This window comes from Rhipicephalus microplus, chromosome 2 (genome assembly GCF_043290135.1).
Source record: "Rhipicephalus microplus isolate Deutch F79 chromosome 2, USDA_Rmic, whole genome shotgun sequence".
Taxonomy (NCBI): Eukaryota; Metazoa; Arthropoda; class Arachnida; order Ixodida; family Ixodidae; genus Rhipicephalus; species Rhipicephalus microplus.
In genome coordinates this window covers 294,258,475-294,278,492 of record NC_134701.1, presented here as the reverse complement: position 1 = coordinate 294,278,492, position 20,018 = coordinate 294,258,475, and the positions used below count along the sequence as shown (strand labels likewise).

General features: G+C 45.0%; 1 protein-coding gene across 6 annotated transcripts in view; it reads right to left on the bottom strand.

The window, feature by feature from the left end:
• Window positions 1-20,018, bottom strand: part of LOC119178251 (multidrug resistance-associated protein 1) — a 303,221-nt gene that overhangs the window by 98,321 nt on the left and 184,882 nt on the right. For 5 of the 6 annotated variants that reach the window (XM_037429456.2, XM_075882282.1, XM_037429448.2 and 2 more), the window contains exons 14-18: window positions 17,612-17,758; window positions 14,416-14,500; window positions 9,115-9,308; window positions 7,487-7,663; window positions 4,313-4,480 (exon numbers count right to left, since the gene is read on the bottom strand). In XM_037429456.2, the coding sequence (XP_037285353.1) occupies window positions 4,313-4,480; window positions 7,487-7,663; window positions 9,115-9,308; window positions 14,416-14,500; window positions 17,612-17,758 (771 nt within the window). The remainder of the gene's footprint in view (window positions 1-4,312; window positions 4,481-7,486; window positions 7,664-9,114; window positions 9,309-14,415; window positions 14,501-17,611; window positions 17,759-20,018) is intronic. The other variant, XM_075882283.1, reaches the window with a different exon arrangement.

The following is a 20,018-nucleotide window of genomic DNA, read 5'->3' as shown; positions in this document are numbered from 1 at the left end:
AGCGCGCTGGTGAGTCGCTGTCCAGTTTCGACACCATGCCTGACAATTCACCATTGCTTCAGCAAGTCCGAGCCTTCGTCCGTGAGGAAGCCGCCCGCCAACTTTCTCTAGTGCCTTTTGCTCACGAGACCGCCACCCGTCTACCCGCCCCGCTTCGCACTGCTATATCGGAAGAGGTTGCACAAGCTGTTCCCCTTGCGCACCACGAGCCGCCTCTATCTAGCCGTGTACACTGCCCGCGTGTCGCACAGCCGGTAGGTGCCCCTGTCTCCTATCCGCCAGCGATTCAGCCTGTGGCCGCGCTCCTAACGTATGCAGCGCAGCCTGTGGCTCCTCCTGTCGCCTGTTTGCAAGAGATGCAGCCCTTAGCCGCCCCGCTCACATATGCAGACGCTGTGCGTAGGCTTCCGCAACCGCCCCACACCACGCGCTCACAGCGCGCACACCCGGCTGCTTATACTACACCTTGGGCGGCACCACCAGTCGCCAATCCATGGAGAACGCCCGATAACCGACCGATTTGCTACGCCTGCTTCACTCCCGGACACGTTGCCCGCTACTGCCGCCGTCGACCTCAGACGTTCGGCAACTATGCCCGGTCGTCGCAACCCGGCAGCCAACCCTTCGACCAATACGGGCCGGTCTCGTCACCAACTCGCTATGTCCCTACTGACCACCTTGACTTCCAGCCGCAGCGCGCACCGTCTTCTCATCGGCGATCACCCTCCCCCATGCGTCGCCGGCCCGAACCCTCCGAAAAGGAAAACTAAGCACCGCAGTTTAAGAGGCAAGAACTGCACCGTTTTCGAACTGTCTAACTCCTCGCCTCTCTCCTGCTAACGTGGTCGCAGTAACTGTTGAAGGTTATTGTACTTTCGCCCTTGTGGACACCGGCGCAGCTGTTTCTGTTATTGCCGCTAATATCTGCCGTTTATTGTGCAAAGTCACGACGCCCCTTTCGGGACTGTCGCTCCACACCGCAAGCGCACAGCAAGTAACGCCTCTCGCAGCGTGCACTGCAAGAGTGTCCATCGAAGGCATTCTTTACATCGTGGAGTTTATTGTTCTCGCTGTCTGTTCGCATGACGTCATCCTCGGGTGGGACTTCCTATCTCGTCATAATGCCGTCATCGACTGCGCTCGCGCCGAAGTTGAGTTTTCACCCTTGTGTAATGTCCCATTACTTGACGCTCTTCATCAGCCGGCAAAGTTGCTCGTTCATGAAGATACCGATATTCCACCTGGAAATTTCGCCCTTGTTTCCGTTTCATGCAATGCCTACACTGACGCTACATGCCTTTTTATGCCTGCCGATATCTTCAAGAGTCGTCGAGCTCTGCCGCTGTCTTTCGCAACAATTGACCTTGCCGCCGAAAAAAGCAATATGTTCGTAAGCAATCCGCTTTCCACACCTGTCACTTTGCTTGCGGGGGAATGTCTCGGCCGCGTGCAGGATCTCGACCCTTCGGCTTTGGTTGATGTCCCGGATGACTACTGCGACCACCCAAAAGCACTGTCGGAACTCGGGGAGTCGTCCAATGATACGTTTTCCAGCGCCATCGCCGACACTCTCACTCCTGCCAAACATGCCGACCTGCTGGATCTTCTGCAAGAGTTCAGGAGTTCTTTCGATGTGTCGCAGCCTCAACTGGGCCGCACGTCACAAGTCAAACATCATGTTGACACTGGCCTACACCAGCCACTGCGTCAAAGACCATACCGTAACTCCGCTGAAGAGCGCCGCATCATGAACGATCAAGCCGAAGATATGCTTCGTAGAGACGTCATTCGACCATCTCACAGTGCCTGGGCGTCTCCTGTCATCCTCGTGCATAAGAAAGACGGATCTGTCCAATTTTGCGTGGACTATCGTCATTTGAATAAGATAACCCGCAAGGACGTCTATCCTTTGCCGCCCATTGATGACGCCATCGACACCCTTCACGGAGAGGAATTTTTATCGTCGCTAGATTTGCGGTCTGGCTACTGGCAAGTCCCAATGGCTGAAGCCGATCGCCAAAAAACGGCATTTATTACACCAGACGAACTATACGAGTTTAACGTCATGCCCTTTGGGCTTTGTAACGCACCTGCCACGTTTGAACGTTTTATGGATAATACGCTACGTGGCCTCATGTGGAATATGTGCTTCTGTTACCTCGGTGATGTCGTGGTTTTCTCCCATGATTTTCCTACGCACCTCCTTCGCCTCAGGCACGTTTTGACTTGTCTGACCAACGATGGCCTGCAGCTTAACCTGAAAAAATGCCACTTCGCTGCACGCGAGCTCGTCATACTAGGCCACATCGTGTCCAAACACGGCGTATTACCTGACCCAGCAAAACTTCGAGCAGTCGCAGAATTTCCCAAGCCAACAAACATGAAAGAACTTCGCAGTTTTGTAGGCCTATGCTCGTATTTCCGGCGCTTTGTTCGCAATTTTGCATCTATCATGTCACCATTAACCCAGCTTCTTTGCGGTGACGTGAACCTCTTCTCCTGGTTCCCTGCATGTGACGTTGCCTTCACTACTCTAAGCCGTCTGCTCACCTCCCCACCTATTCTTCGCCACTTCGACCCGACGGCTCCTACCGAAGTGCACATCGACGCCAGCGGCGTCAAGCTAGGCGCTGTCCTCGCTCAACGAAAGCCCGGCTATTCAGAATACGTTGTAGCCTACGGTAGCCGCACTCTGACGAAAGCCGAAACTGATTACAGTGCGACAGAAAAAGAGTGTTTGGCTCTGGTGTGGGCGCTTGGAAAATTCCGGCCATACTTATACGGCCACCCATTCGATCTAGTAACTGATCACCATGTGCTTTAATGGCTCTCCACTTTGAAAGACCCTTCTGGCCGCCTTGCGCGATGGGCACTCCGCATCCAGGTGTACGACATTCACGTTGTATACCGCTGCGGACGCAAACACTCTGACGCTGATGCCCTGTCCCGCTCACTTTTACCACCAGATCAGACGTGCGGAAACACTTGCCTCGAGACCTTGTCATCGCTAAATCTCAACTCGATTGCCACCGAACAACGTCGTGACCCGTGGATCGCATCTCTTATCGAATATCTATCTGGCACGCCCAACCTTCCAGTATCTCGATCCCTCCGACGTCAAGCTTTCCATTTCGCCATCCGCGATCAACTTCCTCATCGACGCAACTACGCTCCCGATGGCCGCCAGTGGCTACTGGTCATTCCGCGCACTTTACGATCACAAGTATGTGCCTCTCTTCACGACGATCCGCAATGTGGCCACGCCGGGGTGTTCAAAACATATGAACGCCTTCACCATCGCTATTACTGGCGCGGCATGTACAATCAAATTGGTACAATCAAATTGTATCAAATTGGCGCAGCTGTTGCACCCCTAACTATGGCAAGCACGTGCCTGCATCCAAGAGAAACAAAGAAAAAGGTCGTTGAGGACAGCCCTCTCTCACTTGGTCTTTTCGGTTTTGTCACTGCTGCATTGTGAGACCTGCGTCAGTTTTTCTAAGTGCACGGAACTTCTTTCCCAAAGAGCTTCTTTTCAGGCATGACAATATTACATGCAGTCTTTGTTTTGGCTAGCTCGGTTGCCCGGGATGGCATGTAGGTCCCTTTTTCACAATGTGGGCTTCACTTAAGGTTTGTTGGAGTGCCCAGTATGTGAACAGAGGAGCACACCGTTGTCACGGAGAAGAAGGTAGCTGACAAACTGGTAAAAACTGAACTCTTTACTGGGGAAATGCCTGCTAGCAACAAGTGTTCAGGCGTCTGCTGCGCAGGCAACACTTTGGCATGCATCATGACAGGGAGTACTTTATATATGGCGCTATATACCACTCTGCCACAACGGTATAGGCATTAGCACGGCTACACCCTGTATGAACTTTTTCAGTCGTGAGATTCTGCTAACGATAGCGATCTGGGCCATTTGAGCTTTCCGTAGTTAGAATAAAATAAGACCAAGGGGTTCCAGGCTGCTGTGTCATACTCGTGGTGGCAGCCACATATAACCAGCCAATGTGCAAAAGCAAGCACGCCCGTCAGATGGAATGAACATGAATGCTGCGCACTGAGAGACTCGACAGCTTAAGCATGCACATTGCCACATTTTCTCCATGAACTTTGTACCTCTGCTGCCACTTAATAATCATCCAGGTCAGAGGACCTTCCAGTTTATCTGTGTAGTAAATTAAATAGCAAGAAAGGCTAAATGTGATCAAGAGGTTCTTTTGTTGTTCAGAAAAGCGTCAACGAACTGGGCTCATTTACGACAACGAATCAAAAGTGCCGACAAACAGAAACTTGTAGAAGGAGTTACCTTTGATTTGAGGATTCCAGTGGGCCCCACCACATGCTCAAATAGGTGGGCTGCTACATGCACATCCACCGCGCTGAATGGGTCATCCAGGAGGTAGACGTCCGCATCATGGTAAACTGCCCTGGCCAAGCTGAGACGCAGCTTTTGGCCACCACTCAAATTGATGCCCTGAAAAATGTTTATCAGTACACACCAATGCTAACACCAGCACTCATTAATGCTGACTGCCCACAGGACTGCAAGGAGGTGAACAGTAGACGTCTCACCCCACTTCCCTATAGTTCTTGTGGCCGTTTTTTTTTTCAATTACAATGCTCAGTCACCTACCAAAACATCTTGTACAATATGCCAACATAAAACAATGTGTCGTGCAACCCAACACGTTATATCTATGCCCACTGCCAACATCCTATGTGAATTGAGGGAAGAAAACATGACTTACAGCTAAAGGAAGATGCGAGTCGAAAAACGCATTTATTTTTTGCAAAATTACAGCTTTTTTGTTTTTATTTCTTTTCACAAGTTTGGTTTCTCAAATTGCACAGCAACAAGAACAACAAACAAAACTGAAAATTGTATTCAAACTTGAAGTAGGAATGATTCCATGAGAGATCGAACATTCGTGTCAGAACGATATTTTTGCTTTGTCTGTTTTTTTTATATGTTATGAGGGTATATTAGTGGTACACGGAACGGAAAATTTTATTTATAAAAACTGATCCCAGATTCTCAGATCCCAGATTGCGGCATGCGCGTCTCGTTATTGCTGGCCGTAATGTCTTCCGATTTCGCAGGCGAATTAGTTATGAACTGTAAACGTGTTGAAATTTTTTCTTCTTGTTTCATTATACATTAACCAAGATTATTTAACCAAAATTTTTATGAAAGTACGTACAACATGTTGCTCAATACACGATTTCAATATTATATGTCCTCATTTGCATTGTTCACGAAATACAGCAGGCCAAAGTGGCCGTGCTGAAAATGCTTCCTTCAGTGCTGTGATGACACCTTTTGGCTTGTGAAAATTCACGCTGTTTTTTAAAATAAGAAGCAAAATAGCAGGCAACAGTTGGTACAAACTAAGAAAGATTTATGTGCGTCTCTTATTACGGCAATGACAGAGAACGTGTTTAGTGCTTTGTATTCTCGGATTCGAAACAGAATCAAACACTTGTTGTGACGCTTAAACAACTTCACTTAGAGTTACCACTGAGAAAGGTTTGACTTGATCGCTGTTCTCGCTGGAAGAAAAGTGGATTTTCTTAAGGCACGTAAAATAGCACTGGCAAACCTCGTCGGTGCCACGAATAGCCCGAGCCTTTGGCGGTAGCTTCTGTAGAGATGAAACATCCAAAATGCTTACACAATGAAAATTTTGTTTTTCCTGGCAACATCCTTCACGTGAACACGTAAATAATCGGCACAGGACACATGGTCTGAGCTATGAGCTGTATACATTGCGTATAGTGAATAGCTATACCAAGTCGAGTCGTTTATATTGAGCAGTGCTACACTACGGAGCTGCCTAAACTCAAGAGCACCTTGCAGTTTCACGTTTTAAGAAGAGGAACGTCTGAAGCTTTTACTCTGATAACGTAAGGCCCACCCTTTATGTCGAAGATCAAAATCCGTGTGGCACCACCCGTGCCCCTGTGGAGTTCTCTATACCGGCTGTGAAAGCCGCATTTCAATGGTGGCAAAATTGTAGAGGCGAGAACTTTAGATTTAGGTACACGTTAATAAACAGGTGGTCAAAATTTCCGGTAAGACGCCACCTTCATGTTTTCATGCAGCTGGAACACCAGGGTCGAGATAATACAGGAAGAAGTTATCTGAGAGCAACGCGGAAGAGGTGATAACGGAAAACAAAATAAACAGCGTTGCAAATGCCTGAGATAATGTCTCCAAAAGTCTACACTCAAACCTTGTTAGAACGTAATGGGATATAATGAAATAATCAATGTAACAAAGTAAATGCTATTCCCCTTGAAAGCTCGTTGGAGAACCGCGCATTTTAAACCTCCTTGTAACCAAAAATATGTAACGGGGAGTATATTATAAGTTATTGCCGGTTGGGCTAACACTGCACACAGTGTGCAAGGATGCAGGACAACAGGACAGTCCAGACACAGCCCCTCAACAACATCGTCGTCTTCATTCCTTCTGCTTCATTTCAGCACCTGTGCCTGAGGTACCTTTCTATACCCGTGACAATATATAAACATCCTGAGAAAAATTTACAGAGGATCAACTGCCGCCATAGTGCTCCATAAAGAAAGTGACAGAATACCGATCAAGAAGAGAGTAAGACAAGGGAATACAATCACCTCAATGCTATTTATCGCGCGCTTAGAGGAGGTTTTCAAAAGCCTAGAATGGGAGGAGTTAGAGATAAAAATTAATGAAGCGTACCTTAGTAACTTGCGCTTCGCCGATGACATTGCATTACTGAGTAACTCATGGGACGATTTGCAACTCACGATTACTGAATTAGACAAGGAGAGCAAAAACGTAGGTTTTAAAATTAATCTGCAGAAAACGAAAGTAATGTACAACAACCTTGGAAGAGAACAGCGCTTCAAGATAGGTAATAGTGCACTTGAAGTTGTAAAAACTACGTCTTTTAGGACAGGTAATAACCGAGGAGCTGAACTACGAGATCGAAGTTACTGGAAGAATAAGAATGGGGGGAAGCACATTTGGCAAGCCCTCTCAAATTATGACAAGTAGATTGCCACTATTCCTCATGACAAAAGTATATAACAGCTGTATCTTGCCGGTACTTAGCTACAGAGCAGAAACCTGGAGACTTACAAAGAGGGTTCAGCCATCACAACTGAAACCATCACAAACTTTTATTATTCATGCTGCTAGTGCCCTTTTTCAGTGCTCCCATGGTGAAGCGGGTGATGTGACTGGCATTAAAAATGTCAACATAATTTAGGGCTTATCGATGGTACCATACTCCATGGGGCTATACAAAATTAGGAATATTTATTACTAGGCCCACCACACGTATGTAGAGGGGCAACCTTATTGGCGAAATTTGAAGAAAAATGGCGACCTTTGGTTACATATTGCTCGTCGTTTGGCGAATTTCTCTCGAAAGTCAGAGACAGCCCTGAGCACAGCATCAATGGTACTAGCAAAAGCAAATGTGTAAAAGAGTACCTTTTCCCCAATCTCGGTATTTTCTCCTCCAGGCAGTATTTCCAGGTCTGGCAGAAGAGCACAACTCTCTATGACTTCCCGATAACGGTCCTCATCCAGTCTATTCATGAAGACCACATTACCCTTGACCGTGGCATTCTGGATCCAGGACTGTTGTGGCACATACGCCAGGCGGCCCTTAAATGTAAAACAGCAGCATTATTTCAGGTCTTTGTGCACGACTCTTCTTTGGTGTGAAGGAAAGAAGTGTACCTACAGGGGTGTTTTCAACCACAATCATACCAAGCAGTGCATGACCAACAATTTGTGTGGCAGATGTCACACATCCATCAAATAAAAGCTAAGTAGAAAAAAATTTGCCAAATCTTTGGCAAATACATGTTATACGAAGCATGCGGAGGGAAGGTGAGTTTGTTGTAATTTCTATTGAGTGAAACATTACCAAGTGGTGCTAAAGATATGTACACTCAAACCTCTATATAACGAAATATCAGTTGTAACATAGTAAATAAAAAATGGTCTTGCCATAGATATAGTGTTAGGAATAAAATTTTATAACAAACTTTCACATATAAAGGACTTATTTTCATGCATGATTCAACTTTGTTATAGTGAGGTTTGAGTGTATAAATGCATGCACAGACATGTTAAAAAGCCACATATATTATATAAAACCAGTTGTTTCCAGTTGCGTAAAGATGCCAACAGCAACATGGATATTTGGAACACCAGCAGCGGCAGGCTGATATGAAGTGCTGGTGCTCACAAGAATGATAGTCCTGAACCCTGCTACATAAATCAACTTGAGCAGATGGTACCTAACTACGACTGACATCAATCCAATGTAGGCTGATATGAAGCGCTGGTGCTCACAAGCATGATAGTCATGGACACTGCTACATAAGTCAACTTGAGCAGATGGCATTTAACTACAACTGACATCAATTCAACGTGTTGGCAGTATCATAAGAGTACATATGTAACACTTATAAAATTGAATAGCCAGCACTGCAACCACAATTGATGTTTCACGAACATTGCAGTCTACTAGATAGATAGTTCCAAGACCTGGCGTGGCTTTGTGGTAGGATACTTGATTGGCACACGCATTAAAATTACTCATGCCTGTTCTCAATGATCCTGGTTGGGTATAAACTGTCCATCCACTGTGGCACATACCTGCATACTTATGGCACATACCCACCTGCAGGTACAATGCAGACCACTTACAACGTAATAACTTATAATGCAGGACCAGTTACAATGCGGTCGTTTCTGACTCCCGTTCACCTTCCCATATACGATTCCCATTTACCCTCCCAGTACCACCAAAGAAAGGGTGCCGCTGCAGTGGCAAAAAATTCAAGTGGCTCTGCTGAACTCATCAAGGGGCAGTAGCCACCAGTAATGTGATGAGAGTTTGAAAGATTCATGACATTCCATATCTTTGCTACAAAAAGTGATGGACGGCTTAGTAGCAAGGCTAAAAAGAAATAATTTTTCATGAATTACAGGCCATTCTCACTTAAACCATTAACAACGAGGAATGCCTACAAGTTTTTCAAGTGGCAGAGAACACAAAATGTGGCAGATTATTTCCCCATCCTCAAGTATCATCCCGTACTGACCTCCACATCGATAGTGCCTGACACCTTCTCTAGTGTCCCCAGGATTGCAGACAGCAGTGACGACTTGCCTGAGCCAACAGAGCCCACCACTGCAACAAGACTGCCTGTTTTGACACTCAGAGTCAGATCCTTCAAAACAGGAGCCTCTTCCCTGGACCACGACAGTGTTGCATTCTTTAGAGTGACTGAGTGTCCTGCAAAACAATAACAAAAGCAAGGACCCAATATTAGTGAGAAGTAACAGACAATCAGGGAATGTATAAGGTATGTAATTAGAAGTAATTGTAACATAAATGTGAAAAAAGAAAAGTGGATGAAAAGATGAGGTCGTGCCAGCAGTGGCAGCAAAAAAGACATGAGTGAGTCTCTTTGGTGTGCGGTAGCTGGCTCGAAGGATCGTCTCCTGTATCGCAGTTAGTGAAACATCGGCGAAGCCACCTTCGCGTTACCTTGTGTTTGTTCTTATGTTTGATTTAGCATATTGGAATATTGTATAAGATTGTTTTAGCGTGTAACTAGTGACGTACTTGATTCGTCTGGCGATATGATAGGTTTAAAAGTATAGTTGAGTAAATGTACACGATGTCCTGGTTTGCCCGACCGTGTCTACCGTCTCCATGTGTTTTGAGAGCGTCGGTATTCTCATTTCAAGACCCCACAAAGTTTATTCCAGATAAAGTTATCACGTCTTGCATTGATGGCTTTTTTGCATTTGATAACATTGTTTGGTTTAAGAGGATACGCTAGTCTTAAAATTAATTTTTATTATTAGAAATATTTTAATGCACTTAAGTGTGTATATGTGTTTCTTTCTCCTGTTTTCCAAAATGTAATTAGTTTTATTGTACCTCAAGTATTTATCAGAATATAATAAAATAAGTAAAGTATAGTTAGGTAGTTTCTTACGGGTGATTAATGCACTTTTTATCTATATTTTTGGTTCAGTTTGAAATGCAGCTGTATTCAAAAATCTGCCATGTGGAGCTTTGCTATTTATATTGATGCTTATATCCATCATCATACACTCAAGCCCACATATAACATCCCCACTTAAAACGAACTTTCGCTTAAAACGAACAAAATCCGCGTGACCGTGAAAATATACATTGGTTCAATGACACAAAATGGCACTTACAACGAACATCTCCGAGCGCCGCTGATCGGATTGCAGCGAACGGAGTCAGCGGTCTGCAGATTTCCTCAGAAACCAATTTCGACCACCGATCAGGCATCGGCGAGGTGCCCATACATTCTATTGTTAAACGCCGACCCTGCCTCCGCAACCCTCTAGTTGCCGTTATCCCCAGCCCATGGCGGAAGGAAAGTTGTTTCCTTCCTTCATGCCCCGACTGCTTTTTGTTACGCACCCCTCCGTCCTTTATCCCCCCGCTACTCTGAACACCCCGCATCGCCAGTAGAGGCCCGTGTTTTCACACTGCCACCGATTTTTCGGAGACCGGTCTGCCGTCTACCCAGTTTTTGATCACTGGTACTGTCGTTAGCGTCGCCGGCCTGGAGTGACCAGACCATCTGCCAACATCGTCGGCCACCAACTGTATCCGATAGTCTGCATCAAGTGCACACGCGTACGCTACCCCACCGGCTCTGACAATTCGCGATTTGATTTGTGTTCTTGCTCACTTGCTTGCTCACTTGCTTTGACTTGTTCTTGCTCACTTCACACTTGTCTCAGCATGCCTTCCGCATGCGTGTGGAAGCACGAAAACGGCTGTTAATTTGCACGGAACGAATCGCTAACTATCAAAGTTGGTGAGACCACACAACCCGCCGGTGCAACAAAACGATTTTTTGACCACGGCCGCTGATTCTTCGAACACCACCGCACGCATCGATCCAGGCGGCCATGCTTTGACTTCTGCGCGCGCAGACACTATTTCCAAGTGCGAGTTTCGCGAACCTTTCAAGCAAGCTACCCAACCTGCCTCCTTCCCGCGTGTTTTGGTTTTCAAGGTCGCCCTTCCACTTCATCCTCCCCTCTCTTTATCACAACTCCTTGCCCTTTTCTCGGAAGTCTGCTCTCCTCTCTTGATCACAACGCCTTCGCCCGTCTCTACCGCTCCGCGGCGCCCGCCATGCTGGCTCGAATTAGTTTCGTTTTCTGACAGGAAATGGGCCCAGAGCTGTACCACGCGTTCTGGCATGCGTGTTGCGTGTGCGCTTCTTGCTCGCTCTCGGTGTGCGTGTGTGGTCAAGATGGCGGACGGGAGGCCTTGCACGCTTTTTCCTGCCGCTCAACAAAACGTTGAAAGTGTGACCGCTTGGCTTAGGGTGTAATCCGCGGGTTAGCTGCCGCATTGCGAAGCGCTTGCTCATAGCTGTTGACTACCTGGCAGCCAACTTGCCGCTTCGGGCGTACCGGTATTCAGCTGTGGAGATGGTGAATATTTCGTGGGCGGCAGTGACGACTACATGCGCGCGAAGCTGTTTTCGCGAGGCCAACTTCGTCAACGTCAGTACCAATGCCGAGCCTGAAGCTTCCGAACTGCGGTGGCGATTTGTGGCAGCGCGTCGTCGACTCCGACCTGGGAGAGTGGGTGGGACATCTGTTGCGATGGTTTAATTACGGCCGATGATGATGTTGACACTGCGGAACCGTGCACGAATCGGGGCATTTTGAATGAAGTACGTGGCAAGAGCGATTTGGAGGAATCGGGTTGCGAGAACGACGATACTTTGGAGCCATGGTGCCTCATGCAGCTTACGCCATGAACCTCGGTGAACGAGCACTTATGTCTTAAATAAACTCGAGACCGCCCTTATCTCTTCTGGTCTTCGAAACACAAGCATCACGGATTTCTGGGGCTAAAAAGTTTGTGTTTTCACTCGCAGATTTTTTAAAAAGATGTGTTTCATTTATTACGAACTTCGGGATACAGCGAACGATGCCGCGTCACACTGAGGTTCGTTATAAGCAGGCTGGACTCTATAAAAACTTTCCGTTGTATTGATGCTCCATAATGCTAAAGTGTATTTAGCTCACATTATTGTTCACAAAATCTTATATGTTCAACTTAGCCAAAAAGAAAAAGCATAGTTCCACAGTTTGATTTGTTACGAGTTTAACGGTACAACATTTATTAAAATTGGTTTAGAAACACATAATGAAAAGTTCCGTAAGGCTAGTCAAGCTAACAAAAAATGTGAAGCTGAAAAAATCACATTTGAAATTTTGACACTCACTGCAGAAATTTTAAAAAGGAATCTTCAAAAATAAATTTTATTTAAATGTTCCCTATCTGTTTCTCTTCCCTGCTAAATATAGTATCGTGTGTCGGACGCGACGCACAAAGAACAGAAGTATGCAGCAGCCGGTAGCCAAGCAGGAACTCTCTTTATATCACACAAGCGTAGCTATATACACATATCTACAACGCCCCCTAAGGGCCAGCCAACCGGTTACAAAACCAGAACAGAAACCCAGACACCACACTGAACAAAACAGAAAGTGTCTTATTTCATCCAAAATATCAATTGACAAAAAAATTTCCAATGTGAAGAGCAAGATCTGAGCCCCATCATGGCAAGTGGTTGAAAGGGGGGGGGGGGTTCTGAAAAGACTATAGGGTATAAAACTAAATCCACTGCTTCCTCATTAATTAATGAGAACTTAATTTGCATTAACTAACCACCTGCACATGAATCATTCATTAACCACCTGCATGTTAGGCAGCATGCTGCCCTGTGTAATAGAACATCATGAGCTGAGCGTCGCTTATGCTCAGCCACGCGCGGATGTAGCGTCCCAAAACAGTGCAGAGTGTGCACAGAACTGTATAAATTTTGCATTTCTGACGTGCAGAGAACTGCATAGATTTTGCGTTTCTGACAAGTGCTTTTGCAAAATCGCAGCGAAATCAAGCGGATGTACCCACACCCTTCCCTCAATCGCTTTCATAAGCGAAGCATGACATGCGCTCGTTGTTCTACTGCTCGTGCGATCATTCTGCACTCGGTAAACGCAAAGGTGTTTAATGGGCACCGACTTCCCAAAACTCTCATCCCGACGGCCATATTTTCATCGCAACCATGTTCTAAATGTTCATTCTAAAAGCGAGAGGCATTCAAAAATATTCGCTATGTGTGGGCCAAGTATGAATGGGTAGTATAAGAAAATGTACCGTATTTACTCGCGTAATCCTTGCACTCGCATAATTCTCGCACTCCCGAAAATTGCCGCAATAATGTCCTCTGCTCGTTCCAGCCACTGATGAAGATAGCGTGCGCCGTCTGGCGCCATCTCCTAAGCATAGAGTGTACTACTATTATTGCACCGAGATTAAACCCAATCCAAGCCAAAGTGGCAAGCGAGCGTTGCGGCATGATTTTTATGTTATGTCTGTAATCTTGTTACGTTATGGGGCGATACAGAAGCTACACGGCTGCTTTCAAGTTGAAAGTGATTGATCATGCACTAAACAACGGCAACAGGGCCGCCGGTAAAAGCCCTTCGGAGTAGGTGAGTTTCGTGTTCGCTACTGGTGACGGCAGCTGAAAGCCACCAAGACAGACGTGTTGGGCCTTCCGTGTGCCTGAGACTGGGATTGATGGTAAACTTCATTTCTTCAGAAGGTAACTGCGGACGATTCTATTGAAAGGCCATCAGCCCAATACTGACGTCCTTACCTTACCTTTTGCGGACTCCTGTTGAGCGACGAACGCTACCGCTATGCCTGCAACGCCCACAAGCTTTGCGTACAGTATTCTAATTCTCGTCTATTTTATTGCCCCTTTTGTGTCTCAAATAAATGTTGCCTTATGTTGAACCTGTGCTCTTATTGTTCTGCCGTGAGAATCGCGACTTGCGGCTATTTCGTTTTCTTTTTTGCTCTGTACGTTTTCGTGGAAAGTTTTCCCCGCGTAATTATCGCACCCCCAACTTCGAATCGATTTTCTACCCAAAAAAGTGCGAGGATTATGCGAGTAAATACGGTATGTGCACCAAAATATGGTCGTTATAATCGATGTATCGTTAGACCTTGGATTGTAAGGTGTAACCTGTGTTATACGTGTGTTATGGGCCACTTGTTCAATACACAGCCATTGTAGAGCGCAGGGATGTCGAATACCATTTGCAGGGCACCAATCGTGTTGCGCATCTTTTTTTTTACCTGCCGTGAACGAAATAATGGCTATCACCACCGACAAAAGACGTTGAAAGTGTGCGCGAATCACATCCCAAATGGACCTTCTAGAAACTCAGAAATGCCAACACTACTGCAATTGCACCTTGAAAGGGCAGTACATGGGTGGAAAAAGTTGCACTGAAGAAACAGCAATGACCTTGTTCTGGACTTGTGCCAACTGCATTCCTGTCAAGCTCCGCTTCCCCAAGAAACTTTGCCAGGCGTCCCATGGACACTACAAACTTTAAAAAAAGGTAAACACAACAAAACCTTCAAGCATCCTACCCTTACTAAGCATAGAGCACTCAAATGACATGTACTTGCTCCAAAATATATCGAGTTAGCAGAAGACCCAGAAAGAATGCTCTATCAGTGTCAATGACATAAGCTTCATACATCGTGCTTAAACAATGTTACGAAAGCTAGGCTCTTGCTTCTTAATAATCTGTTGCTGTGAGCAAGTTGTTTTTTTTACATAATAGTAGAATACGCTTTCTGATTTTCTCCATACTTTAATATTAAGCCCAGTTAAAGAAGACGACTAAATAAATGCCATAAGCGTGCATAAGGTTGTGTAATGATGTGACTAAGATTCATTTTTATGACTTGCACCTGCGTGGTACACTTCAAAATATGCATAGTTAGACACAATACACTGTTTACACCAGAGGTCGTTAAATATACTAGTTGGAAAGCTCAGTTTTGAAATCCAGACAACTCCATGGCTTAACTTACACAGGATAGGAAATAGATGCACCTTACTGCAACAGAAAATACACAACATTGCCACGATTACTGCAGTCTTTGCTGCCAGTGCAAAGCTTGCTGTGTCAAAAATGTTGCAAAGTACAACTTTCAGAAAAAGTTCTATGACCGCTGCATAATCCGCAAAATGTGAACCACAAATGTAAGCACACTGCTTGCTCACTTCATTGTTGTTGTGGTGCTTGTGCGAAATGCAACACATAAAAATGCCATTTATTATCTTGCTTTTTTGGTAACCCCATAATAAGCAGATGTTCACAATTTCAGCCAATGGTATGTCCAGATTTCGATTCATACAACCCCAGTGAACCACTGTTATCCTGTCAACATAGAAATAAGATTCATACGTCTACCTCTATCGATAACATCTAATCGATATCCCATATTGTGCTATCCTTATATATAGTCTAGAGAACCTACGTATTATTAACGTCATATGCACTTCTCTCTTAGACAAAAACTGGATGTTGTAAATGATGTCGCATATACGTGCTCACAGCATCAAATGCATCGCAGAACTTTCTGTCTTCCAAGACCACTTTAGTTGGCGTTTAGAATGATAAATATATACTGGCACGAAAAATCTAGAAAGTGCTCGACCATAAATGAGCATGTAACATTCGAGCATGCACGATGCATACACTTACATGCATGAGGAGATAAAGCATGCGAACTACCTTAAAATTAACATTTGTGGCGTTAGTGCTGCCGTACATGATATCCCAAAGTCATGCAGCCCGAAGGTGTTTGCAAGTGTGAAGCACTTTCAGGGCCTGAGCTGTCGTCACTTGTCGTAACGCAAGAAAAACCACATAAAGATAGAAAAGATGAAGCAAGTGAGAAATAGAGAGATAGAAAAAGAAGAAATAGGAAGAAAAATACAAAAGGCAAGAGAAATAGATTAAAAAGTAGAGGAGAAATACAGGCAGAAAAACCTGAGAAAGAAAAAAAGAAATTGAGGAAGAAAAGAAGCTCAAGAGAAACAAAGCAGACTTATTCCCAGCCTCGCACTTACTTCTAGCTTGCTGCATGTATAGTTTTGTGTGCTACAGACCTGTGCTCCCACTGCAGTCTGGCTCTTAGCTGGTGTGCTATACTTACAGAAAGCGTCAACACCATGACGCAGGCCATAAATTTGTCATCTGACAGCAAGCCAGCCAGCCTCGCTGCGTTGGTCTAGTGTTTAAGATACTCGGTTGCTGACCCGCAGGTCGCGGACTCGAATCCTGGCTGTGGCGGCTGCATTTTCGATGGAGATGAAAATGCTGTAGGCCCATGTGCTCAGATTTGTGTGCATGTTAAAGAACCCCAAGTAGTCAAAATTTTCGGAGCCCTCCACTTCGGCGTCTCTCATGTGGTGGCTTTGAAACATTAAATCCCACATATCAATCAATCCAGTCAGCCTCACGCCTTTGTTGCTTTCTATAAGCGGCAATGAGCAAGACTGCCATGGGACCACAGGTATAACACACCAACAACATGCAGTAAGTGTACGAAGTGCATAAAAAAACTCTTTTATTTACTAAATGACAATGTCTATGAACATCTATTGAATGTCTAATCAGTGTCCACGTGCAACATACCTGCAACCTTACTCGGCCGAGCTTTTCATAGTTGCGGGTACACCTAATCTTTGTAATTTGAATTTCTATGAATATCTAAGAGACATTTACAATGTCCACGAGAAACATACCATGGATGTCTACACTATATTTGTGGTTCACTGGGACTAAAGAGCACTGGGACCTTGAAAACCACTTCACAGCCGTGACGCCGTTTTCTTTCGAGACAATTACTGTGCATCTAAAAATTTTTGAATGAAAAAAAAACACAAAAAAATGCTTGCCATAAAGGATGTTGTAACAAATTTGGTTCCACATGGCATGCACTATCAGTAGGATGCTTCGGTACTACAAAGAAAGCTGTATTCAGGCATAAATTTCAAGCAAATACCAGAAATATATATATCAGTTTGCATTGTTTTGTCATGTGTTATCCCGAGGATTGCATGCACCACAGGACGAAATAGCAACATAGCCTAAGTATAAGCCACCATCCCATTAGCAGCTGTTGCAGAGCCATTCAATTAAGGCACAATCTGCCATGTGAAGGACCATTGCAATTCGTCAACTGATCAGTGGCAGAAGACAATGGACAAGTGTCAATTTACAATATGCAATCGTAAATACTGCTTTCATGTTTTTTTTTTATTGCCAAAGCAAGAAGCTCACCACATGTTATCTGCTACAAATTTCAGTGGACATTATATTTATTATTTGCCTAGGAGTTCCAGCAGTGTTTCTAAACTAGTTTCCTTACTTTACACAAAAAGCAAATGCACATGTGATCTGGGAGTTTGCTGGAATCAAGTAAATATTGCCTGAAAAATGATCCGTCAATATTTTATTTGGCCCTTGTTTAGTTCAACCTCTCGGATAAATCCATTTCAGGGTAGATGAGGATGATGTGCCTTGAACCTTAACTGTACTCCAGATGCAAGGCCATTGTCTAAAGCACAAGGTTATATACAAAGCGAAATTCATGGTACAACTGGTAAGGAGTCCACACATTCACTACACAGCACGTACCCTGATATACTTGGAGATGACATCAGGGAGGATCCCCATGGGGAATCGCAACAGACCAAAGAGGGCCAACGAGACAAAAGCAATCTCTGGTGTTAGCTGCTTGGATGGGTTGACTGCTAGGAAGGTGGCAAAAGACGCCAGGGCAGCCTAAGAGAAAACATATGATGCATATTTTCATTTGGTGCACCTTTGGGCAATCCAATCCCATAGCCTTGGGGTTGGACTAATACAAAATTCACAATGAATGTTCCATGGCCCATACATAAGTTACTTGCTCTTACATTGTAACACAATTGTAGAGCTTTACACTAATACTGGCTGTACTGCATTCACTTGCTCAAACAAAAGGATCTACGTTTTTCCTTGAGCTGAGCAAACATTTGTTTTTCTTTCCAAGCTCCAGATTTTCTGAATTCAGAAATTCAGAAATCCTGACGCATTCAGGCATTTATTTGTCTTGGCCAAGACATTTAGACATTATTTGCAGTGCTTAAATTAGCCAATGATCGGAAGATGGGGCAGGTGGTTCCGGGATTTCCTGAAAACTATCATTTCATCCCACTTACTGGCATGCCAAACAAAAATGTGTCATCAATGTCTGCATGTAAACTTCTTAGAATCTGAATCTATTCCACAGCTCCTGTCAACACTGCTTTTTAAAAATTTGCAACACTTTACTATACAGTCGAACACAGTTATATCGAACCCACATATATAAAATTTTTGGGTATATCGAACTCGCAAGTTATTCCCTTGACCTTCGGACATATCGAACAGCGTGCGAGCTGGAAGGTGCACTTCAACATTGCCCCCCCCCCCCCCCCTGCGATCTCAGCAGTAGCGCGGCTCCGCGCGCGAGTTGGAAAGCGCGCTTTTGGCACTCACAGCAGCGCCCAGTGACCTCCGCTCGCGCGGCACTACGCATCCACCAAAACCCGCAACGCTCAAAAAAAGGCAAGGGCTGCACAATCCCCAATTTGCGGAACTTTTGTTTTTTGCGTTCTTTCTCTTTTTCATGCTTTCTCCGTATACGCGTCGGATCAGAGAGTGAAAAGAAGGTGCTGACGTCCTCCTCCTTCCACCTTTTATTTTTTGTTGCTGTTTTGAGAGGTTTGATCAGCCAACCACAGCTCGTGCCTTTTGCTGTTGCCCTCGCAAGTGGCCATTGCCTCGTGAGTGCTTTGTTGCTTCCGCTGTTGTGTCGCCTACATACCACCGCATATGCAGCATTTCTCTTTTGCATGCATGATGGGCAAAGCCGCTGAACTCCTTGAATTGTCGACTACTCGTATAGCTACGGCCAGCGTCAAGAAGCGCAAGACCCTTGACTTTGCGACAAAGCTTAACGCTATTCAGCGTGTTAAATTGGGCGAGAAATGTTCGACCGTCCTAGACGACTTTGGGATACCACGGAGCACTCCGAGTACCTTGTTGAAAAACAAGGCAGATATCAAGGCAAAGGCGGCGAAGCAGCAAACGTCAGAAGCCTGTCATGTGCATGCTTCTGCCCACGGGAATGTAGAAAATACACTCTATGCCTGATTTTTAGAAGTGTGCGCGAAGAGAACATGTGAATGGCCCGATGCTGATCGCCAAAAGCAAATGGCTTGCCGCTGCACTTGGTGAAATAACTTTGCCAACAACATCAGGTGGCTTTGCCGATTTAAGCAGCGTACAACATCGTTGGCAAAACCATTTTTGACAAAAGCGAAGCTGTCAGCAGCCAGAACATCCAGCAGTGGATGACAAAGCAGTGGTGAGAAATCTCTGCAAAGTTTTCTTCCACGGAGATCTTTAATCCCTGGCGAGAAGTGAAGACAAACACAGTGGTCAACTGCTTCCGGAAGGCAGGCTTCGGGATGGCGAAAATTGCAAAAACCGGTGAAGAAGACAAGGACACGCGCGTATACCAAGCATTTCTCGAGTTGTAATAAGATGGAGACTAGCGTGTTCAACATTTTAAAAACGAAGAAGCAAGCCAAGGTTTGCGTTTTTTTTCACGCCAATAAATCATTCTGTTGCGGTGTGTGTGTGGAATTACTTGTCATACTTGAATGCACCTATTGTAAGTGACGATCCGCTCAAGGTAAGCTCTCAGGGCCTCTTATTTTTATCGATTGAATTTTTCATATATCGTACTAATCCATGATCCGCTTCAAGTATAATATATCCGCGTTCGACTGGACTCTGCTTCACTAATTATTTATTGTCAGATGCAAATCTTGGTGTTTTTTTTACTTCCCTGAAGCTTTTGATGCAATGATTCACTTTCTAGCTTAACCTCAACCAAATGACATTTTTATACATTAATTATCACCATGACCATTCTTATTCACCTACAGTGCCCCAAGCAATTGTTCTTGGAAGCCTGCTTTCTTGAATTTTTACTAACAACTTTCCGAACAAT